Below are 25,133 nucleotides of genomic sequence, written 5' to 3'. Positions count from 1 at the left end.
CACAAGGAACAGGGGGGTTGTAACAATAATATTGAAGAGGAAGAAAAGTTACAATAAAACAAGGTTATGTGAACTTGGAAACAGAAATGTGCCGGAGACAGAGGAATAACGTTGTAAACTTAACAAGGCTATACTGGAAGTGCATTGGGTCGGAAATAAGGCACTCTAAATATATATATAGAACTTATATACAATCATGAAACTGGCTAACAATGCGGGGCTGTGACAGTACTGGGGGGAGGATTAGCAGGGGGTGAGGGGGGACTTTCTAGGATCAAGGAGTTAGGAGGGGGGAAGGGGAAGGGGTAGGGAGAGGAGGGGAAAGGGCTATGGGAAGGCTTGTTGGAACAGCCAGGCCTTGAGTTTTTTCCTAAAGGTCACCAGGCAGGGTTCCTGTCTGAGGTCTGGAGGCATGGTATTCCAGATGGCTGGCCCCGCTGTTGAGAAGGCTCGTTCTCTGGTGGATGTACGAGTGGTGGATTTGGTGGTGGGGACGTGCAGGGTTCCTTTATAAGCCTTTCTTATAGGTCTTGTAGAAGTGTGCAGTCTTAGTGGGATATGAAGGTCGAGAGAGTGCTGATTTTGTATGGTCTTGTGAATAATGGTGAGGGACTTATGTAGATTCTGAAGCTTATGGGGAGCTAGTGTAGATTCCTGAGGATGGGTGTGATGTGATCTCCTCGATTGGTGTTTGTCAGAATTCTGGCAGCAGCATTCTGGAGCATCTTTAGGGGTTTGGTGGTAGAGGCAGGGAGACCCAATAGGAGGGCGTTGCAGTAGTTTACCTTGGAAAGTAGAATGGCCTGGAGGACCGTCCTGAAGTAATGGAAATGGAGGAGTGATTTAAGTCTTTTTAGAATTTGTAATTTGTAGAAACAGTCCTTGGTTGTATTGTTGATACATTTCTTTAAGTTCAGACGGTTATCTAGTATCACTCCGAGGTCTGTTACTTGGGGGACCATGGTGGTGGAAGGGGTTGGCAGTGAAAATTCAATGCGATCAGGGTTGATGAGGAGTTCGGTCTTGACTGAGTTGAGGACTAGATTTAGGCTGGTGAGGAGGAGGTTAATAGAGTGGAAGCAGCTTTCCCAGAACTTGAGTGTTTTGGGTAGGGATTCTGTTATAGGGATCAGAATCTGCACATCATCGGCGTATAGGAAATGCTTTAATTTTAGGTTAGATAGTAGCTGGCAGAGAGGCAGCAGATAGATGTTAAAGAGAGTGGGAGAAAGTGAAGAGCCTTGAGGTACTCCTAGGGATGATTTGATGCTGGAGGATTCTTTGTCGTTTATTTTGACTTTATAGTGTCTATTGCTGAGGAATGACTCAAACCATCTGAGGACGGTTCCAGAAATACCAATGTCTGATAGATGATTTAGTAGGATAGAGTCACTCACTGTATCGAACGCGGCAGAGATGTCAAGAAGTATTAGTAGGAAGGAGTGTCCTTTGCCTAGGCCCATAATAAGGTAATCTGTGAGTGAGATAAGGAGGGATTCGGTATTTAGAGATTTGCAAAGCCGTATTGAGTTGGATAGAGAATTTTATGATTGACTAGGTAGTTAAAGACTTGGGTATTGACCAGTCTCTCCATGAGTTTGGCAATAAAACATATGAATACTGAAGGGAAAAAATAATTTAAAATCAATGAAGCGCTATAGCTTGATGGATTAATATTAGCGAAAGCAGAGTTGCTTACCTGTAACAGGTATTCTCCTAGGACAGCAGGATTTTAGTCCTCACATATGGGTGAGATCATCAGATGGAGCCCAGCATGGAAAACTTTTGTCAAAGTTTCTAGAACTTTGACTGGCACACTGAACATGCCCAGCATGCTACTATCCATGCATCAATGCGGGGTCCCCTCTTTAGTCTTGTAACATAGAATTACGAAAAAATAAAACAACAAAATGAAGGAGAAACCCAACTCTGCTGTCGAGAACGGCCCCGGGAACTCACACGGGGTGTGTGAGCCCGCAAGACAGGAGGATAGTATTTCCTCTGGCGATAGGACATTCTGGAGCCTGGCGCAAGGATTTTCTGACCGAGGATGTTGGGTCAGAAGTACTGAGCCACCGCATTCCTGACTTTATCCCCGAAGAGATTCTCGCCAGTACAGGGCAGGTCTGTGAGTTTCTCCAGGACCTCCGGCTGGATATCTGACAGTTCCTGAACCTGTTTCCACAGTTTCTGATTATATTGAGTCATGTACAGCTGGGTAGGATGCAATATAGGTGATTAACATAGCACCCTGATACACTTTCCTGCCCAGGGCATCCAACGCTCTATGCTCCCGAACCAGAGGAGCAAAAGTGTGGGTGCAGGAATGCTTGGCTTTCTTGAGAGCGGACCCAAAAAGCTTCTCCATCTTATCCAGATGGGTGCGACGGCCTTTGGGGGTCATTTGATTGCAAAAACGGCACCCCTAGACGTCATGTGATGCCCCCAGACAGAGGATGCAAACCTCATACAAATCTGTGAGGGAAATGGTCCGTGGGCACCGGGGACATGGGCGAAAAACAGACGATGCCACGAAAAACTGCAGATGGGCGACTGATGACCAGCGGCTACCGAGAAGTGATATACTGGGAATGGACCGCGAAGAAGGAAAATTTTACTGCGCCATCTTCCTGGGACACCGATTGGGAGAAGAGGGACCCAACGCAGAAAAAGTGTAGAAATTAAGAACATAAGAAATTGCCATGCTGGGTCAGACCAAGGGTCCATCAAGCCCAGCATCCTGTTTCCAACAGAGGCCAAACCAGGCCACAAGAACCTGGCAATTACCCAAACACCTAGAAGATCCCATGCTACTGATGCAATTAATAGCAGTGGCTATTCCCTAAGTAAACTTGATTAATAGCAGTTAATGGACTTCTCTTCCAAGAACTTATCCAAACCTTTTTTGAACCCAGCTACACTAACCACATCCTCTGGCAGCAAATTCCAGAGCTTTATTGTGCGTTGAGTGAAAAAGAATTTTCTCCGATTAGTCTTAAATATGCTACTTGCTAACTTCATGGAATGCCCCCTAGTCCTTCTATTATTCGAAAGTGTAAATAACCGAGTCACATCTACTCGTTCAAGACCTCTTATGATCTTAAAGACCTCTATTATATCCCCCCTCAGCCGTCTCTTCTCCAAGCTGAAAAGCCCTAACCTCTTCAGCCTTTCCTCATAGGGGAGCTGTTCCATCCCCTTTATCATTTTGGTTGCCCTTCTCTGTACCTTCTCCATTGCAACTATATCCTTTTTGATATACGTTTTCCGGGCTGGGCCCTATCTGATGATGTCACCCATATGTGAGGACTACTATCCTGCTTGTCCTAGGAGAAATGATTTTATCGGCACTGTTTGATAAAATGTGGGTGGTAAATGGGAATCCTCGTCCCAACCTAAACTAAAAAAGTGTAGTAATGCAGCAGCTAACAAAGCATTTGTATGGGCATGCTTAATTAAATTGCAGCACTTAAACCACAACTCTTGGAAGAATATGGCACTCAGATTTGTCTTTCAAGTTATTATACCTTTAAAAAAAAAAGTAAAAACAGCTCTAGTATATCATTCAATTAATTAACAAATATCTTTTGCAAAGGACTAAAACTCTGAAAATCTAATGTAAAAATGTATAATAAGGCTCGAAAGAGAAAGGTGAGATTAAAAAATAAAAAAGACTATAAAAATGAATTGTCAAGTAAGGTCAGGAAAGACAAGTATTCAATGACATTTTGCAAAGAAGTTTAGGAAATTCCACTGAACTACAGGCAAAGAATACCTTTCTTATAGTAACTTTCAGCCTTATACAATTTCCACCTGACCTCTACTGCAAGCAATTCTGATCAAGAATGGCACACGAAAGACAGGAGTCATAAATAAGAGATAGCCAAGGGTAAGGAGCATTGTAAAACTTACTTTGCAGTAGTTTCTTCATCATACTTTGTTTTCAGGTCAAACAGTTCTGTCTGAGTCTTTTCCAAGGCTAAAGGGAACAATTTTTTTTTAAAGAGTTAAACATTGGGAATACAACTACTCAGAATTTTTTTTATTCAAGAATTACTTATTCTGTGTAATAACTTTAGCTCATTTAAACTAAAGCACTGGCAACCAGATTTTCAATGAAGCAATTCCCAGTTTGGATTCCCAGTCTTTAAGCTGGGGCATTCAGAGCTCTTTGAAGAGGTTGTACCATAGCCTATTTTGGTTGCAATTCTTACTAGTTCACTCAAAAGTAACAGTGGACTCTTCTGGAGGAACAGCCTTGTGTCTTCTTGGCCACATAATATAATTGCTATTTCTGCCTCATTAGAAGCATCAGTCCTACAAGAAGCAACTGTATATAATACAAAAAATCACAAGCATCCAATTTTTATTTCTGATTTCTATTCAGGGCCTGGAGAAGGGTTTCAAATGTTTGAATGAAAGATCACTCTATTTATCGGCTCTCAACACTACTATAGTAACATAAACCAGTGATAGCATCACTCTGTGAGACTCAAGTTACGATCTGACATTTTAGCTGAAGTGTCAAATCACAAAATAACTTTTTAACAAACAAGAGAAGTAGTTATAATAGACCATGCACCAATTGTATTCTCCTCGAAGAGGCCTAGTGGTTAGAGCAGTGGGCTTTGAACAATGCAGACTAGAAAGAAAAAAGAAACTGAACAAGTCCACAAATGATTATTGATGCCTAAAGATCTGCCACATCCAGGGCCTTTCCAGGATCAATTGACAGTAAGTCTCAGTCACTATCGGGCCGATACAGTAAAAATCGCGGGAGAGCGGGCAAGCACCTGCTCTCTCGGCGCGCGCACAGGCCACTCTCCTGTGCGCACGATTCAGTAAGATAATTTATTTAAATTAGGGCCCGCGGTAAAAAGAGGCGCTAGGGACACTAGCGCATCCCTAGCGCCTCTTTTTGGACAGGAGCAGCGGCTGTCAGCGAGTTTGACAGCCGACGCTCAATTTTGCTGGCGTCTGTTCTCAAACCCGTTGACAGCCACGGGTTCGGAAACCGGATGCCGGCAAAATTGAGTGTCCGGTTTTCAACCTGCGAGCCGCAGGGTGCTTTTAAATTTATTTATTTTTTTTTACTTTTTTTTTTAACTTTTGGGACCTCCGACTTAATATCGCCATGATATTAAGTCGGAGGGGGCACAGTAAAGTAGTTTTTACTGCTTTTCTGTGCACTTCCCTGGCACTGGCAGAAATTAACGCCTACCTTTGGGTAGGCGCTAATTTCTTAAAGTAAAATGTGCGGCTTGGCTGTACATTTTACTTACTATATCGCGCGGGAATGACTAATAGGGCCATCAACATGCATTTGCATGTGCGGGCGCTATTAGTCTCGGGGGGGGGGGGGGGGGTTGGACACGCATTTTCGACACGCTATTACCCCTTATTGAATAAGGGGTAAGCTAGCGCATCGAAAACACGCGTCCAAATGCAGGTTAACAGTGCGCTCCACTGGAGCGCTCTGTGTTGTATCGGCCTGTATGTGCCTAACCCTTCTGTACAAAAAACCCCCAACAAAACAAATCTCTCAAATTTGGGGGTTTGTAATCCCAATTTGGCATTTTGGATATAAAACATAAAAATATCAGAAGGGTCAAAAGGTTTTAGGAGTGATGGAGAATACAGGAAAAGAGCAAACCTGTTTGCAATACTTGAATTTTGTGTTCAGCCTCCTCGAGCTTGGAGGACGTAGACATCTGTGTCTCGTGCAACTTTCTAAAAAGAAGAAAAGGAACATGGTGAATAAACTGAATAGTGACATATGTGCCTGAACAGAAAACCAACATGGAGAAAGGCAACTGACCCAGAATCCTCTGCTTTCTTAGATAATCCGCTTTACTATTTTAATTGCTGACACAGACTACCTTTTCTATAATAAAGCTTGGTAACAAATACACAGGCCGATACAGTACAGTGCACTCCGACGGAGCGCAACATTAGCCTGCTCTTGGACGCGCGTTTTCCCTTACCCCTTATTCAGTAAGGGGAGGAAAACGCACGTCCAACCCGTGGCACCTAATAGCGCCCTCAACATGCAAAATGCATGTTGAGTGCCCTATTAGGTATGTGCGCGGGATACAGAAAGTAAAATGTGCAGCCAAGCAGCACATTTTATTTTCAGAAATTAGCGCCGACCGAATTTCTTCCGGTGCTGGGAAAGTGCACAGAAAACCAGTAAAAACTGCTTTTCTGTGCACCCTCCGACTTAATATCATAGCGATATTAAGTCGGAGGTCCCGAAGAGTAAAAAAAGTAATAAATAAATAAATAAATAAATTTGAATTCAGCCCGCAGCTGTCGGGCCGAAAACCGGACGCTCAATTTTGCCAGCGTCTGGTTTCCGAGCCCGTGGCTGTCAGCGGGCTCGAGAACCGACGCCGGCAAAATTGAGCGTCGGCTATCAAACCCGCTGACAGCCGCCGCTCCTGTCAAAAAGGAGGCGCTAGGGACGCGCTAGTGTCCCTAGCGCCTCCTTTTCCCCGTTTTTACCACGTCACCTAATTTAAATACAGAATCGCGCGCACCGGCCCTTCGCGGGCATTCGTCCACTCTCCCGCGGACTTTACTGTATCGGCCCAACAGTGGTTAGTCTGAATAAGCTATGCCAGTAAATGGTCTGCAGGTACTTTTGTCCCCAAATACCTTGCAGCTAATCTTAAAGGGAAGTAGCTACAAGGTGCATGAAGACAAAGGACCCAAGGTCCTTGTACTTGCTATTTCTGCAAATCAGCACTGCACTTTAAAATCAATTCTATGCAACTATTTTCCCTATCCCAATCAATCTCCTATTTTTGCTAAATTCAGCAACTTGAAAGGGTGCAATTTTCACCCTGGAGGATCTAGCCTGGTAGCTTCTTTGTTACCCAGTTAGAACCCTTATAAAATTATCTTCACAGACTCTACAAATTCAACTATTATAATAAGGTGAAAAAATCAAGTCATAAAAAATGCATGATGTGTTTCTAGTCCTAGTTAATACTATGAACAAGATTTCCTCTTTAAAAATGTTAACAAATTCTGGGAAACTCATTTCAGATGTTGTTGCCTGTAGCTTCAGTGCCTGGTATTTTCTGTTATAATCTGTAAATGTTAAGAAATGCTAATTTTAAATCAAGCCATTTCCTTTTTCCTCATTTATAATATAATCAACTACCTTCTACTACATCATGGCTTCTCCACTCACAAGAGCTCTTTGTTAGGTAATCTTTCCCATAATTAAGATTAAAGTTCTTTATTTCTGTTTTTTTACGAGGCATCCAAAAGCCATAATAGATTGCATAGAAACAAGAACCTTGAGTATATTAAATAAAAGCTTTATGATCTACACTATTTGCCAGTACTTTTATCAATTTCAAGATGTTATGTGTAATAACTTTCCTCTGTCATAACTTGCCACATCTGATGAACCATATAATTATCTGCACAGTGCCTGAGTTCCACAGATGAGGGCCTGTTCACATTTAGGGTGGATGAATGGCAGGGTTTTTTTCAGTTACTACCCTCCCAGTGAAATTCTCAATTCAGAAACACAAAAGTCTGGCACTGTTAAAGTTCAGTGAGAAATGTCTTTATATATTCGTGTTCTCATTTGTTTTTCTATTGCCAACCTGACTTTCTTCTACAATTGTATCATGTATGGGAGCTGTTTTACTATCATTATTTTGCCAAAAGGCCTCGAGTACTGAGTACTTTACAAATTAAACACAAACATTTAAGCTGAATCTGTTTCATCTGCACCCACAACTTTCCTGCCAGAAATATATTTTGCCATTACATTTTGCTTGTGAAGAATAATGTTGAGATTACTTACCTGATAATCTCGTTTTCCTTAGTGTAGACAGATGGACTCAGAACAAGTGGGTATAGTGTGCTCGTGCTAGCAGTTGGAGACAGATCTGACGTCAGCACGGGTATATATACCCCCACAGGAAGTGAAGCACTTCATTAATCTTCCTTGCAAAAGCTGTTATGGATATATGTGTACTGACGATCAATGAAATAGTGAAACAGGATTCCCCTGACCGATTGATATTAGCTGGAGACCGCCAGCATTCCCAACCGGAAGGCGTCGACACCTGGCAAAGGGGACGCTCTTATGTAAGCAAATGACATGGCCTACCTTGAATCGGTGAAACCCATGTATACTGGCAGCTGGGCAGGATGCTGAGTCCATCTGTCTACACTAAGGAAAACGAGATTATCAGGTAAGTAATCTCAACATTTCCTAGCGTGTAGCCAGATGGACTCAGAACAAGTGGGATGTACAAAAGCTTTACTGCCGGACTGGGCGGGAGGCTGCCTGAGGACCGCGTAAAACTGCCCTCGCAAATGCTGTGTCCTCCCTGGCCTGGACATCCAGACGGTAAAACCTGGAGAAGGTATGGAGGGAGGACCACGTCGCCGCTTTACATATTTCTGCGGGCGACAGCATCCTAGATTCTGCCCAAGATGCTGCTTGGGCTCTGGTAGAATGAGCCCTGACTTGTAGAGGTGGTGACTTCCCGGCCTCTACGTAGGCCGCTCTGATAACTTCTTTAATCCAGCGGGCGATGGTGGGCCGAGAGGCCTCTTCTCCTTGTTTCTTCCCGCTGTGCAGGACGAACAGATGGTCTGTCTTTCGTACTTCTTCTGTCATTTCCAGATATCTGGGCAGCAATCTGCCGATGTTGAGATGGCGTAGCAAACGCCCTTCTTCTGATTTCTTCAGACCCGCCGTGGTTGGCAAGGATATGGTCTGGTTGAGGTGAAATTGTGAGACTACCTTAGGCAAGAAGGATGGAACCGTGCGAAGATGGATAGCCTCTGGAGTGATCCTAAGGAAGGGATCACGGCAGGACAGCGCTTGTAGTTCCGAAATACGGCGTGCTGAACACACAGCCAGCAAGAACACCATCTTCAAAGTTAGAGAACGGAGAAACAGGCCCCGAAGGGGTCTGAAAGTGGATCTCGCGAGGAAATCCAAAACTATGTTGAGGTTCCACAGGGGCACTGGCCACTTCAGTGGCGGACGAATGTGCTTGACTGCTTTCAGGAAGCGGGAAACATCTGGGTGCGTGGCAATAGTCTTGCCGTCCCTCCGGGGACCGTAGCAAGACAGCGCCGCCACCTGAACCTTGATGGAGCTGAGGGAGAGACCCTTCTGAAGTCCATCTTGCAGGAAATCCAACACAATAGGGATTGTGGTCGCATGTGGATTGGTGCTATGAGTGTCGCACCAGGCTTCAAATACTCTCCAGATCCTTACGTAGGTGAGGGATGTGGAAAACTTGCGAGCTCGGAGGAGTATATCTATCACCGGCTCAGAGTAACCTCTTTTCTTCAGCCTAGCCCTCTCAATGGCCAGACCGTAAGAGAATTGAGCAGGATCCTCGTGGAGGATGGGACCTTGACGTAGCAGGTCCCTGAGAGGAGGCAGGGGAAGGGGCTCCCCTGCAGCAGTCTTCTCATGTCCGCGTACCAGGGTCTTCTTGGCCAGTCTGGTGCCACTAGAAGAACTAGGCCCCGGTGCTTCTGAATCTTGTGGATAAGGGTGCCCAGCAGGGGCCACGGAGGAAAAGCATATAGAAAGGTCCCTGGAGGCCATGGCTGAACCAGGGCGTCGATCCCGTGAGAGAACGGATCTTGCTTGTGGCTGAAGTATCTGGGTACTTGAGCATTGGACTTGTCCGCTAGTAGGTCCATGTCCGGAATCCCCCACTGATCCACAATCATCTGGAAAGCTGTGGGCGACAGCTGCCATTCCCCCGGATTTAGGCTTTCTCTGCTGAGGAAGTCTGCCGTGGTGTTGTCCTTCCCGGCAATGAGGACGGCGGAGATGTTCTGTAGATTTGCTTCTGCCCAAGACATCAGGGGGGCTATTTCTAGAGACACCTGGCAGCTTCTGGTTCCGCCCTGAAGGTTGATGTATGCCACCTTGGTGGCGTTGTCAGACATCACTCTGACTGCTTGGTTCCGCAGTCTGTGAGCAAATTGCAGGCAGGCTAACCGGACTGCCCGTGCCTCTAGACGGTTGATGTTCCACCTTGACTCTTCTCTGTTCCACCGCCCTTGGGCGGTGAGGTCTTCGCAGTGTGCTCCCCATCCGCTCAGACTGGCATCTGTGGTGAGCAGAATCCACGTGGGGGAGGACATCTTCGACCCCTTGCTCGTGTGGTTGGACTGCAACCACCATCGTAGCTGGGACCGCATTCTGGCTGGTAGAGGGAGATGCACGGAGTAATTCCGGAAGCGGGGGCTCCATCGAGAGAGCAGAGAGCGTTGTAGAGGCCTCATGTGGGCTCTTGCCCAGGGGACCACTTCCAGGGTGGATGCCATGAGACCGAGAACCTGCAGATAATCCCAAGCTATGGGCCGGCTGGCTCCCATCAAGGACCGGAGACGCGTCTGAAGTTTTAACCTTCTCTTGGTGGTGAGACTGACTTTGTCTACCTGGGTGTCGAACTGGACTCCCAGGTATTCCAGTGACTGGGAAGGCTGTAGGCAACTCTTGTTTAGGTTGACTACCCATCTCAGGCTTTCCAGAAGGGCGATCACTCTGGTGGTTGCCCGATGGCTCTCTTCTCGTGATTTCGCCCTGATCAGCCAATCGCCTAGGTAGGGATGGACAAGGATTCCTTCCCGTCTGAGCGCCGCTGCTACCACTACGATCACCTTGGTGAAGGTCCGCGGCGCCGTGGCTAACCCGAAGGGCAAAGCCCGCAATTGGAAGTGGCGTCCCAGAACCTTGAAGCGTAGGTAGCGCTGATGATCCGGATGGATCGGGATATGCAGGTAGGCTTCTGACAAGTCTAAGTCCGTGAGGAATTCTCCTGGCTGTACTGCGGTCTTGACTGAGCGCAGAGTTTCCATGCGAAACCTCGGGACCCTTAAATATCGGTTGACTGACTTGAGGTCCAACACGGGCCGGAAAGTGCCCTCTTTCTTGGGTACCATGAAATAAATGGAATAATGCCCAGAATCTCTTTCCCATGCAGGTACTGGGATTATGGCTTTCAAGGACAGGAGCTTCGCCAGGGTAGCTTCCAATGCTGCCTTCTTGTGGATTGGACATGGAGATTCCACAAACCTGTCCGGAGGGAGATGATGGAAGTCCAGAAAATACCCCTCTCGGATGATGGCGAGGACCCACTGATCCGACGTAATCTCGACCCATCTGGGGTAGAAGAGGGTTAAACCTGCCCCCTATGGCTCCGTCCCCCGGATGGATCGGCTGATTCTCATTGGGAGGCACGGCCGGGCCCTGAACCCGAGCTGGCTCCCCTTTTGTGCTGCTTGGTCCGAAAGGACTGGTTCCTGGCCTGAGGATGGGGTGTCTGGTAGCGACTCCTATAGGGAGTGAAGCGTTGGGAGCTTCTGCCTCTGGAAGGCCTCGGAAAGGTGCGCTGGTTCCTCTTGAACCCATCTTCCGGCAGGCAAGGTATTGGAGAGGCACCCCATGAGCTGGCCAGTTTATCAAGGTCGCTGCCGAACAGGAGAGAACCCCTAAAGGGCATCCTGGTGAGACGTGTCTTCGAAGGAGCATCGGCGGACCAATTCCGTATCCAGAGCTGCCTCCTGGCAGCAACAGAGGATGAGACCCCCTTGGCTGTTGTATGGACTAGGTCGGATGCGGCATCCGTGAGGAACGAGAGAGCGGACTCCATGTCCGCTGCCGGAGCATTGTTCCTAACCTATGACAAACAGGAATGCATCACCACTGTGCAGCAGGTTGCGATCCGCAAAGCTAGAGCTGCCACCGCAAAGGTCTGTTTCAGGATGGCGTCCAGTCGCCGGTCATGAGGCTCCTTGAGGGCCGCCCCCCCCCTCAACTGGAATGGTAGTGCGCTTGACCACAGTGCTCACCGAGGCGTCCACCTGAGGGCACGCCAGCATCTCCTTGATTGCCGAGTCCAGGGGGTACATGCCCGTCAGGGCCCGACCCCCTTTGAATGAGGCCGCTGGCGCAGCCCATTCCAAATCAATCAGTTGCTGTGCTGCTTGCAAGAAGGGAAAATGGCGAGCTGTAGGACGAAGACCTTCCAGCAGAGGGTTCTGCGTAGATGGCACCGTAGCACTGGGGCCTGTAATAGCCAACTCCGCCAGGCACTGAGATACCAGGTCGGAGAGATCTTTCTTGGGAAAGAACCGCCTCATGGTACGATATGGCTCAATCCCCGAGGGAAGTTCCCCCTCCTCGGGGGGGTCAGACTCGTCCTCCGAGACATCAGGGTCCGTCTGAGCCGCACTGCCCGGAGGTGGGTGCCCACGATAAGGGCGCGAAGGTCCAGGGGCAGGATCCGCTGGAGTAGCAATAGCAGCAGCAGCAGGGCCTGGACGGGAAGCTGATTGCATCTGTACAAAGGTATGGATCCCCTTAAAGAGATCCACCCAGGAAATGGAAGCAGTCTTTAGCCGTCAGGGTACCAGGTCCCCCGGGATCCCAGGTTGTTCGAGACTGCCTGCTAAGTCCGGGGTGGCCCCTGGGGAACTGTCAGCAAACCTCGGTTGAGACTGGTCCTGGCCCGAGGCTCCCACTGCCTCCTCACATTGGGCACAAAGGGAGTCTGGCTCCTCGCTGTGCGTGGCTCTAAGCTGGCATGCTGAGCAGAGGCCGAGAGCTTTCACGCCGGAATCAGAAGGCGCCGCCGCAGGAGACGCCGGGGCGTTCGAATGTTCCATCCTTGCGAAGAATATAGGCTTAATATAATATGTGCTCAATAATATGCAGCAGCAATATACGCTTAATACAATATGCGCTCAATAATATGCGCTCAATGATATGTGGCAGCAATATACGCTTAATACAATATGCGCTCAATGATATGCGGCAGCAATATACGCTGAATACAATATGCGCTCAATAATATGCACTCAATGATATGCAGCAGCAATATACGCTGAATACAATATACGGACAATAATATGCGGCCAGTAATATACGCTCAAAGGATATACAATATACGCACAATAATATGCGGTCAGTAATACACGCTCAAAGGACATACAATATACGCACAATAATATGCGGTCAGCAATATACGCTCAATAGTATACAGGCGCCTATCATGGGCACTCAATACCTGAACAAGGCCGACAAAATGACGACCTCCACGGCGTGCCGCATACAGGCAACGCTGCCGATCCTCAGACCTCGGAGACCAAATATAAGAGATGTACGCCTTACCTGATCCTCGGCGCTTCCCGGCTGGAACCCGGGCGGTCTCCGGCTGCGGGGGGAGGGGGGAAATACCTTCACCGCCGCTTCTGAGGAAATGCACCCGCTGCCTCTAGATCCATGCCGGGATCGAGGCGCCTCTTAGCCCGACCCAAGCCCTTCACGCTCGGGGGCTAGATCCCTGCCGCGATTCGGCCACCGGACCGAGGCCTAGACCTCCGAGGGATCACGGAAATCACCCCGGGAAACTCAACTGGAGGAGGGACCCGAGGGTATCACCGCAGGAGTGCGGGGCTCGATGTTCCTGTAGAAATTTAGTAAGTAGAATATAGAAAGGAGAAAGTAGAAAAGTAGTATTGGAAAACACGCTCAGCGAGCGTGCAGGCTCTCCAAACTGCTTTGGAGACGGAAATTACTGAAATGCTTCACTTCCTGTGGGGGTATATGTACCCGTGCTGACGTCAGATCCGTCTCCAACTGCTAGCACGAGCACACTATACCCACTTGTTCTGAGTCTATCTGGCTACACGCTAGGAAAGCAATATTTGCTGCACATTACCTAAATAAAACTAATAAAGGGTAACTTGTGGGAAAGACAGCAGCATAAAAGGAAGGATCAATCTTACAGAATGGACCTATGGAAAAACAGAATCTTGAACATCACAAAATTGTGAGGATCCACTGCATAGGCAAGTCAGAGTGAGTGCTGAAAAGCAGCATCTATTAATAGTAGTAAGTCATAAACAGTGCTGAATGGCAATGTGAGGGGCTGTGAGGTCTTATTGAGGGAGTAAGTTGATCTCAACTGCAAATACCAAAGGCTTTTTAAGAGTCACAACTTCTCCCACCACCAGGCTTTCAACAATCTCTGGCTCTACATCCAAATACTTCTATGGCTCCGCATAAGAGTACAGGTATTACATAACCGAAACTCACCCAGAGCTACAAAGAGCTGTAGAGGTGGTAGCTAGAATGCAGAGAATGGGATAGCATCAAGTCCTCAATGACAGTTCAGGTAAATGAGCCAAGGCATTTAGAATAGAAGAGCAAACCATACCTTCCCTCCTACTGGCCACTCTCTGCTGCTTCCACTGTAGTGAAGTCCAGGACAGTGGTAGAGGACGACCAGCAGGAAGGAGGTATATTGCTGTACTCTTCTCCAGCCAATTGGATGGGCGAGAGGGATGGATCAGGGAGGTGACTAAATGCATTGTCAGGAAGGGACTGGGAAGATGGGTGAATACATTAGGGGAGAAATTGACCACAACTTGAATACTGTGTACAATTCTGGTCGCCGCATCTCAAAAAAGATATAGTTGCGATGGAGAAGGTACAGAGAAGGGCAACCAAAATGATAAAGGGGATGGAACAGCTTCCCTATGAGGAAAGGCTGAAGAGGTTAAGGCTGTTCAGCTTGGAGAAGAGATGACTGAGGGGGGCTATGATAAGAGGTCTTTAAGATCATGAGAGGTCTTGAACGAGTAGATGTGAATCGGTTATTTTCACTTTCGAAGAATAGAAGAACTAGGGGGCATTCCATGAAGTTAGCAAGTAGCACATTTAAGACTAATCGGAGAAAATTCTTTTTCACTCAACATACAATAAAGCTCTGGAATTTGTTGCCAGAGGATGTGGTTAGTGCAGTTAGTGTAGCTGGGTTCAAAAAAGGTTTGGATAAGTTCTTAGAGGAGAAGTCCATTAATGGCTATTAATCAATTTTACTTAGGGAATAGCCACTGCTATTAATTGCATCAGTAGCATGGGATCTTAGTGTTTGGGTAATTGCCAGGTTCTTGTGGCCTGGTTTTGGCCTCTGTTGGAAACAGGATGCTGGGCTTGATGGACCCTTGGTCTGACCCAGCATGGCAATTTCTTATGTTCTTAATGCATGACAGGGAGAGGATTAGGAAGTGGTTGGTGAATATACAGATGAAAGGATTTGAGAGAGATGGGTAGGGCTATCAATAGGGGATCAGAGAGTAGATGAGTGCATCTAATGGGGGTTGACAGTAAATGAATGCTTCTAAAGGGGATGAGAAAGAGGGAAGGTGAATAAGTTAGAAGATGGTTTGGGTGGTTTAGTGAACTGGGTGAAAAATTATCATAGCAGCCACCAGCAAGTTGATAATTAACCTCCAAAATTCTCACTTCCCATTAGCAAATGAACAAAAAGCCTCAGGACCAATATCAGAAAATATTTTTTTCACTGATGGGTACAGAAAACTTGGAATGCCCAACTACCTGGAGGTAGTGGAGAAACAAAACAGTACTGGAATTCATGAGATAAACACAAAAGATCCCAAGGATGGTAATGAAGTACTGGGGTAACATGCAAAGAGAGGCAGTTAAAAATCTAAACAGAAGGCATGGGGAGGAAACCTGCACAGAGCAGCAGTTACAATCCTGAAAACTTTTGCTGGACAAACTGGTTGGGCCATTTGTGTCTTTCTGCCATCATTTATTATGTTACTAGGCCAATTCAGACCAAACATAAAACTATATATAACGAAAATAACTAAACCAAATCTCACCAGTTGTATCAAGTGTGCTCTAAAACAGTGGCTCTTAACCTGTACATAGCCAGATTAATGTTGCCTCAAGGAGAAGAGAGAATGAACTGCCACATAATCGCCAACTTTGCTGTTCTAGATCACCTGCTGTATCTCCCATTCTCAAAGCAGATGAGAAGCAGGTAAAACTGCCACCACTAACTTGAGGGCAGCACGCGAGGTAGATGATCATAGAATTAAAGCAGAGGAAGCAGACATCGCAGGGAACAATGAAAGCAGTGTGCTTCCAGTCCCCTCAACTGCTCCTTTCTTCTCCTCCTGTCTTCCTATTGCATGGGCTTCCTGGCAGGAAATGAAGAATGCACAGAAAGGAGGCAAGACAAGAAAGGCAGTGCTTTCACTGTTTCCTGCAGTACCTGTTACCTCTCCTGAGTCCTGCAATTTATATGCCTGTGGGGAGATGAAGTGGTGAGAGGTGGGAAAACCTAAGGGATATGGGGGCTGGGAATCCAGAAAAACAAACAGGAGTGACAGGGTACTGATAGGTAGGGCGAGAGAACAGGAGCAGTGAGATGGGAAAATAAGGAAAAACAGAGACAGAGAATGGAAAATTAGGAATTTCAGGCAGACAGATTAAATGCTGGAGCAGGCCTAACCCTTCTCGGACGCTTCTTGGACGTGGCTTGCATTTGCAAGCTATTTCAATACAGTATCGAGCGGTAGGTGAGCCGGACTGTGCGTGCGGCAAACGCGGGTGCGCCCGGCACTAACGCAGCTCTTCCTACCGCTCCATTCCTGTATCGGCCCGTGTGCAATCTTGCCTTTTATTTCCAGTTTGGCGTATTCCTGTGGATAGGTCTGTTGATTCTAATTGTGGGGGGCGACCGGGGCCTGTACCTGAGCCGGCTCCCCTCTTGTTGTGTGTCTTCTGAAAGGACTGGCCCCTGCCTGCGGGGCGAGGTGCTTGGTATGTGGTTTTGTACGGTCTAAAACGCTGGGCTCCTCTGCCCTTGGATCTTCGGGGAGAGAGGCGTTGGGTTTTTTTTGTTCCTATCCTCCGGTAACCGTGGTACTGGGGATTCGCCCCATTTGTCAGCTAACTTCTCCAGTTTGCTTCCGATCAGGAGGGATTCTTTAAAGGGCATTCTCATGAGTTTCGTATTGGAGGTCGCGTTGACTGACCAACATCAGAGCCAGAGTTGCCTTCTGGTTGCCACTATGGATGAGACCCCCTGGTGGAGGTGCGCACCAGATCAGAGGTCGCATTCATAAGGAAAGATATCGCCAGTTCTAATGTTTCCGCAGAAGTGGTTGCATCCCTGGAGAGTGACAAGCAGGTATGTGTCACCATGGCGCAGCAGGCGGCGATCTGCAGGGTCATAAGCTGTGACATCAAATGACTGTTTAAGGATTGATGCCTGACATCTGTCCTGGGTATCCTTGAGTGCAACTCCCCCTTCGACTGGGATGGTAGTGCGCTTTGAAATAGTGCGGACCATGGCGTCCACTTTGGGGAACCCTAGGAGTTCTTTGGCTGAGGGTTCCAGGGGGTACAGGGCTTCTAGGGCCTGTCCTCCTTTGAAGCTGGCCTCCGGGGCCTTCCATTCCAAGTCAATCAGTTGTTGTACGGCCTGCAGCATTGGGAAATAGCATGAGGCCTGACAGAGCCCGACCAGAACAGGGTTTGTCTTTGGCTTCACTGTGGTACTTGTGCCTGGGATGGCCAGCGTCTTCAAGACTCAGAGACACGGGATCTGATAGCTTGTCTTTGGAGAAGAAACGCATCATGGTTCGGTACGGTTCCATCCCTGGAGGGATTTCCCCTTCCGCTAGGGAGTCTGGTTCTTCCTTCAAGGTGTCTGTGTCCCCTAAGGGGACGCTTTTGCCCGGAGGAGGCATGTCTCGTGGAGGCCGAGAGGGGCCTGGAAGATTTTTCTCTTCTGGTGGGGACTGTGGCTGTGTCACAGGTGGCACCAATTGCGCCTGGACAAACGTTTGCAGCTCTTTGAAGAATTCCACCCAGGAAAAGGTCCCTGGGTCTATACTGAATCCAGTGGCTTTCCCCGAGGAGCCCATCTGAGGAGAGGCCGAGCCGGAGATAGAGAAGTCCGGGGTACTATCATTGGTGGAGCCGGATTCCTCTACTGGCTGAGGGGGGCCTTGTCTTGGTTTCCCCAGAGCCTCTTCGCACTGCAGCCATAGGGCAGAGAGCACTTCGGGTTGCGCAGCTCTCAGGTGGCAGACTGGGCAGAGGGCTTATCCCTTGGCTTTCTTGGCCGGCGGTGCCATGATTTGTGCGTGTGGAGTGGCTCAAAACTCATCTGTACGCGTAGGTGCATGCAGGATGCCGGAAGATGTGACTGCAGGCCGCTATTTGTGCGCTTAGCGGGGATGCACACGCCGCTGTGCGCACAAGCCTATCTGTGCGCCTGGCACCGTTGTGCGTGCCGCTGTGCGCCGGGCACCGCTGTGCATGCTGCTGTCTGCCTGGCACAGTTGTGCGCATCGCTGTGCACACAAGTCCTTTGTGCACCCGGCTCGCCGCTGTGCGCATGGCTCAGTTGTGCGGACAATACGGCGAACAAGAGAGGGGAATGGTGCCGACGACCACGCGGGCAAGATGGCGACACCCCCCCTCCCCGGAGGGTTTCCACGGGTGTGGACCATCGTGCCGGATCGGGGTCTAGTCCGGAAGGGGCTGCTCAACCCGATTAAACAGACGCCGGAAGGACGATCTGTGCGGCTATCCGAGCCTCAGAGACCGGAGACTTTAAGAAAGTTTTCTACCTTACCTTGTCTCGGTGTTTCCCAGTCTCGTGCTGGGCGGTCTCTGGCTGCGGGGGGAGAGGGAAAATACCTTCACCGCCGCGCTCGGTATTGCACCCGCTGCCTCTAAGCCACTCTGAGGGCTAAGTCCACGCTGGGAACTGGCTACCGGACTGAGGCTCGCCTCTGAGGGATCTCGGAAATCACCTCAGGAATTCTCGACTGGGGGAGGGACCCTTAGGTATCACCGCAGGAGAAGCAGGGCTAGTCTCGTAGAGGTAAATTTTCTTTATTCTTTCTTCTTTGGTTTGGATTTTCTAACGCTGTGCAAGCATGTGTAGTGTCCTTAACTGCTTAGGAGACTGAGAAATACTGAAGAGCTAAGCTCCCTGCACGGGTATATGTAGGCTGATGTCAGATTGAAATCTGACTCCATCTCCCAACTGCTATCAGGAGTACATTATACCCATTGGTCCTGAGCCCATCTGCTACATGCTAGGAAATCTTGTCTTTTATTTCCAGTGAGAAAACTGCCAGCAGTCTAGATAATAATAAACTACATAATGATACAATACTTAAAAAATTAAGAAAGTTTGCCTGTCCTTACAGTAGCCCAACTCAAATGCTCACTCTGCCAAAAAGTCACTCTACAAGATGCCCTTTCCATTCAAGTCAAGTGTTAACACTGTTGCTTTAAATTCTATGTCATAAACATTAATTAAAGGGAATGAAATGACTTGATATTATGCACTACTCACCGCTCCTTTTCTGCAAAGTCATTTTGCAACTTCTGTTCCTTCTCAAGAGCTATATTCTCTGCCTGATTCTTCAGGGTCTGTTCATATTCTCTGATTTTTTCTTTAAGTGCTTTTATTGTAACCTCTAAAAAAAAAAAAAAGAATGAAGAAACAGTTTACATAGTGCCATGTGGTTATGTAATACAAGGCTTGTTTTACCGTGTAAGTTCAGTGTGTTTTAAACTTCAGCTCTTCAATTCTGATATAAAATCAATGGATTTGAGTCCCTTCAGAAACCTTTTACTCCCTAAATGTTAAATTGAACTTTAAACGTTTCAGTTGAGAACAATCAATGGATTTTGCTGGGAAGCAGAGTTAGGGTTTCTCTAACACAACTGCAAAAAAATCAATGTTAAAATATAATATCACCTAATTTACTAGTTTTCAAATTAGCTTTCTGCTGAGTGGAGATGAATGACGTTTCAATGTGGGTTTAAAAATTAGATTAACATAAAAAAATATTTTTATTTTGTACAGTTCACAGAGCTCACAAGGATATCCAAATCTTGCACTAGATGAATCTCACTCAATGCATTTGTGCTCCAGTTTTTTGATTTCCTTTAGCAGTGATGAAAAATGTGGCAGTTTTATTTTATTCAATTGCTCCAATGAGACTAGATCAAATTCAGCAGACAAACTGGAGCCTACCTTTTCCCCTCTAGCTATTAAAAGTAGCTGTATGTGTCAATGTAATTATCACTAGTCACTTATACTTTGGTCAATAAACCAGTCAGCAGGAAATGCAGCAACAATTATTGTGTTATATGTCAGCAGAATTCACTTGACATTTGATGTAAATCTAAAGATAATTTTAGATGGGTATAAAAATATGCTTTGACTCACTAGGTAAGATATTTAGCAATTAAAAATATGTTATGCTCCTAAGCAGTAATCCCTGATGGGACAGAATTCTGGGACAAAGAAAACACTGCTTATTCATGTATATGAAGAGCTTTGTAATATATTTTAAAGTAAATAATTACTCCTGGGGGAATTCTGCACAAAAAAATTTTAAATTCTGCATACAAAAACTTAAAATTCTGCAAACTTTATATTGGTCAAAATAACATAATTTACATGACAGTCTTTTAAGTAATTATATTTTAAATTAATACAGAAAAGAGTTATTACTTAGAGAAGCAAAATTTTAAATATTTTGAGCAGAATTTCCCTAGAAATTAACTGTAAGAGTGTCCCTTCCACTCGCTCTACCTACTCCCCTGACCACTTTGCCCTCTCAGTCCCCAACTCCTCCACCTGCTAGTATCTCTCCCCTCCACCTCCAGATTCAACCCCTTCCACTCTATATCTAGTCCCAGAGTTCGATCCCGTTCTCAGTACTGCCCCTCACACAACTGCCCCTCACACAACAGGCTCCCCTCTATCCCTCCCTCTCTCACACACATGCTCCCTCTCTCTAGTACACATACACACCCCCTCATACAGGCTCCCTCTATCCCTCCCTCTCTCACACACATGCTCCCTCTCTCTAGTGCACATACACACCCCCTCATACAGGCTCCCGCACACACAAACACACATCCCCTCATACAGGGCCCTCATACACACCCACACAAGCTCCCTTTCTCACTCACATATACATCCTCACACAGGCTACCTATGTCTCTTTCATGCACCCCTTCACACAGGCTCTGTCTTACACATACACAATCCCTTCACACAGGCTAGCACTCTCACATACACACGATCCCTTTTTCATACACACGAGCTCCCAGTCTCTCTCTCTCTCACATACACACACATACACTCTTTCACAATCTCCTCATATAGGCTCCCTCTCTCTGAAACCCATCTCAAGCATACCCCCCACTCTCTTACCTCCCATGCTCTCACATCCTCCTGCTCTCTCTCTCCCCTCCCCCACACCCCTCATATAGGCTCCCTCTCTCTGAAACCACCACTCAAGCATCCCCCCACTCTCTTACCTCCCATGCTCTCTCACACCCTCCTGCTCTCTCACCCTCCCCTCCCCCACACCCCCTCATATAGGCTCCCTCTCTGAAACCCACACTCAAGCATCCCCCCCACTCTCTAACTTCCCATGCTCTCTCACACCCTCCCCCATACCCCTCATATAGGCTCCCTCTTTCTGAAACCCACACTCAAGCATCCCCCCCACCTCTCTCTTACCTCCCATGCTCTCTCACACACCCACCTGCTCTCTCACCCTCCCCTCCCCTCTCACATAAACACACACACACACACACACTCTCTCACCGGGGCCTTTATCTTTGCCGCGAGCGGAGCACATTCAGTTTGCGGCACATGGGGGCCTTCCATCTTCGCTGCGAGTGGAGCACACTCCATTCGCGGCACACAGGGGCCTTCCATCTTCACCATGAACGGCGCGCCGGGGCCTGCATTGCTGCCATGCGTGAAGACAAAGGTCCGCGTGTGCTGCGGGATGTGCTCCATTCGCGGCATGCTGGGGTCTCCTCTGCTATTTTCTGCGCAGAATTTAGCAATTCTGCACAAAAAATGGCAATTCTGAACAGGGGGGAATTCTGCGCAAATTCTGCACTCCGCAGTAGTGCAGAATTCCACCAGGGCTAAATAATATAAGCAAAACTGTACTCTATAAGCCTATTTTACATTAAGCTGAATGTATTGACACTTGTGTGAAACACATTAAAGCAGAACTCATGCTTATTTTGGTTTTATTTTAACTTTATTTTATCTTGTTTCCATGCCTTTTCAGGTTACTAACACCAAGGTTCCAGAGTTTGAATCTTCAAAAATCAAAATGAGAGACTATAGGCAGGAGGGTCATGCATAATCAGCCACATAATAGCTTATAAAAAGCAACATAATGGGTGATGGGATGGTATACTAATCACAATGCAATGAACTCTAGTATCACTCTTAAAAATGTGTCACCACTGTATACAAAAATGGAGGGCACCTGAATGATTGACGGACTGCTGAGGTGAAGATTCATAATCTTGTTCATAATTAAGCAAAAAGCAAGTGTTGCTTACCTGTAACAGGTGTTCTCACAGGACAGCAGGATGTTAGTCTTCACATATGGGTGACATCATCAGGATGGAGCCCAATCATGGAAAACTTCTGTCAAAGTTTCCAGAACTTTGACTGGCCCCTACTGGGCATGCTCAGCATGGCACTAACCCTGCAGCCAGCAGGGGTCCCCCTTCAGTCTTATTTGATAGCTACAGGCAGTGCCGAAAAAATAAAACAACAAAAAGTTACAAACCCACCACCGCGGTGCGGCGGGTGAATTTCGTGAGGACTAACATCCTGCTGTCCTGTGAGAACACCTGTTACAGGTAAGCAACACTTGCTTTCTCACAGGACAAGCAGGATGGTAGTCCTCACATATGGGTGAGTAACAAGCTGAGGATGTCCGAACATGCACCAAATGTACCCAACGGCGTGCAACAGGCACAACAACTGGGGTGGAAGTTGGTAGAGGGCATCCTGAACCCCACCAGGCAGGCGGAAGGGTGTTGGTACGTCACGTTGGAAATAGGTTACGCAGGACAGATTGGCCGAAGATGGAATCTCGTCTTCCGGCTTTGTCCAAGCAATAGTGGGCTGCGAAAGTGTGGAGAGAACTCCAGGTGGCAGCCCTGCAAATGTCAGGAAGCGGCACCGATCGTAGGTGTGCTACTGAAGTTGCCATGGCCCTCACAGATTGTGCTTTAACACGGTCTTGAAAAGGAATGCCGGCTTGCTGATAGCAAAAAGATATGCAGTCCGCCAACCAGGAGGAGAGAGTCTGCTTACCCACAGTTTGCCCTAATTTGTTGGGGTGGAAAGAGACGAATAACTGAGTGCTCTTCCTGTGGGCAACTGTACGGTCTAGGTAGAATGCTAGAGCCCGTTTACAGTCAAGGGTATGCAGAGCCTGTTCCCCTGGATTGGAGTGGGGCCTGGGAAAGAAGATAGGTAGTATAATGGATTGATTAATGTGAAATTCCGAAACTACCTTAGGCAAAAACTTAGGGTGAGTGCAGAGTACCGCCCGGTCCTGCAGGAGTTTAGTGTAAGGTGGATAGGTAACTAGGGCCTGTAACTCACTAACCCTGCGAGCTGAAGTGATAGCCAAAAGGAAAATCACTTTCCATGTGAGATATTTTAGGTCACAGGAGTGAAGAGGCTCGAATGGTGGTTTCATGAGCCGCCCGAGAACCAGATTAAGGTCCCAAGAAGGGGCCGGAGGACGTAAAGGTGGCTTGATATGGAGCAAGCCTTTCAGAAAACGTGTTACGAGGGGTTGTACCGATATAGGGACATCCCTGACACCTTTATGGAAGGTGGCTACCGCACTGACATGTATTCTGATGGAAGAGGTCTTTAGACCTGATTCCGATAAATGCCAGAGATAGTCCAAAAACCTTGGGATTGGACAGGAAAAGGGATCAAGTGTCTGCGAAGAACACCATGATGTATACATTTTCCATTTATAGGAATAAGACTTTCTTGTGGAAGGCTTCCGTGAAGCAATCAGGACACGAGAAACCGAATCTGAAAGGTTAAGTGGTTGAAGGATTAACCTTTCAACATCCATGCCATCAGGGACAAGGCCTGAAGATTGGTATGGCGTAGAAATCCGTCGTTCTGAGTGATCAGATGCGGGTCCGTTCCCAAGGGAATGTGCCTACGGATGGAGAGATCCTGGAGTATGGGAAACCACACTTGGCGTGGCCAGTGAGGTGCTATCAGGATCATGGGTCCCTTGTCCTGACTGAGCTTCACGAGAGTCTTCGAGAGAAGAGGAAGAGGAGGGAATGCATAAAGCAGACCGGCTGCCCACGAGAAGGAGAATGCATCTCTGGGCTGAGAGTGCTCGCTCCGAATGAGGGAGCAGTAATTGTCCACTTTGTGGTTCTGAGGGGACGCAAAGAGGTCTATTTGGGGATAACCCCATTGCTGGAAGAGAGAGGTCGCTACCGGGGGTTGAGAGACCACACGTGCGGTTGGAAGAAATGACTCAGTTTGTCTGCCAAGACATTGTGCACTCCCGGCAAATAGGTGGCCCTGAGGTACATCGAGTGGGATAGCGCTTCCGCCCAAATCTGCGCAGCTTCCTGACACAGAAGGAAGGAGCCTGTGCCTCCCTGCTTGTTGATGTACCACATGGCCACCTGGTTGTCCGTCTGAATCAGGATGACGTGATTTGATAGGCAATCCTGAAAAGCTCTGAGAGCATATCGCATTGCTCGAAGCTCCAGGAAATTTATCTGGTGTTTGGCTTCCTCTGGAGACCAAGATCCTTGTGTCTGTAGATCGTTCACATGAGCTCCCCCACCCGAGTTTAGAAGCGTCGGTGGTGAGAATGAGTTGAGGACCTGGTAGGTGAAAAGGCAGTCCCTGGAGTAGATTGTTCTGATCTTTCCACCAGGCGAGAGACAGACGGAGTACGTCAGTGATGTGGACAATGGTTGACAGAGGCTGAGTCGCTTGAATCCATTGTGACCTCAGAGTCCAATGCATGAGCCTCATGGTCAGGCGGGCCATTGGTTTGAGATGGACTGAGGATGCCATGTGTCCGAGAAGGACAAGGAATTGCCGAGCTGTTGCTGTATACTGAGAATGCAACTGGTGAGTGAGGGACACGAGAGTTTGCACTCATTGTTGAGGTAGAAAGGCTTTTGCCTGCAAGGTGTCCAAGTCTGCCCCAATGAACGACAAGGTTTGAGATGGGACTAAATAAGATTTCTCGTAATTGACGAGAAATCCTAGAGAAATTAAAGTATGTACGGTCAAATCCAGGGACGATCGAGTGGCTTGCTGGGTTGGGGCCCTGATTAACCAGTCGTCTAGATAGGGGTAGACGTGAACACCTTCTTTCCTGAGAAAAGTTGCAACAACTACGAGACATTTAGTAAAGACTCGTGGTGCCGATGCTAG

General features: G+C 47.5%; 1 protein-coding gene across 8 annotated transcripts in view; it reads right to left on the bottom strand.

Annotated features, from left to right (window-relative positions):
- The window catches only part of CUX1 (cut like homeobox 1), a 1,076,531-nt gene that overhangs the window by 493,975 nt on the left and 557,423 nt on the right, over window positions 1–25,133 (bottom strand). For all 8 annotated transcript variants that reach the window (XM_029612600.1, XM_029612603.1, XM_029612599.1 and 5 more), the window contains exons 6-8: window positions 19,203–19,326; window positions 5,654–5,730; window positions 3,913–3,979 (exon numbers count right to left, since the gene is read on the bottom strand). In XM_029612600.1, the coding sequence (XP_029468460.1) occupies window positions 3,913–3,979; window positions 5,654–5,730; window positions 19,203–19,326 (268 nt within the window). The remainder of the gene's footprint in view (window positions 1–3,912; window positions 3,980–5,653; window positions 5,731–19,202; window positions 19,327–25,133) is intronic.

Source organism: Rhinatrema bivittatum, chromosome 8 (genome assembly GCF_901001135.1).
Source record: "Rhinatrema bivittatum chromosome 8, aRhiBiv1.1, whole genome shotgun sequence".
Classification (NCBI taxonomy): Eukaryota; Metazoa; Chordata; class Amphibia; order Gymnophiona; family Rhinatrematidae; genus Rhinatrema; species Rhinatrema bivittatum.
This window is presented reverse-complemented; position numbering and strand designations above follow the sequence as displayed.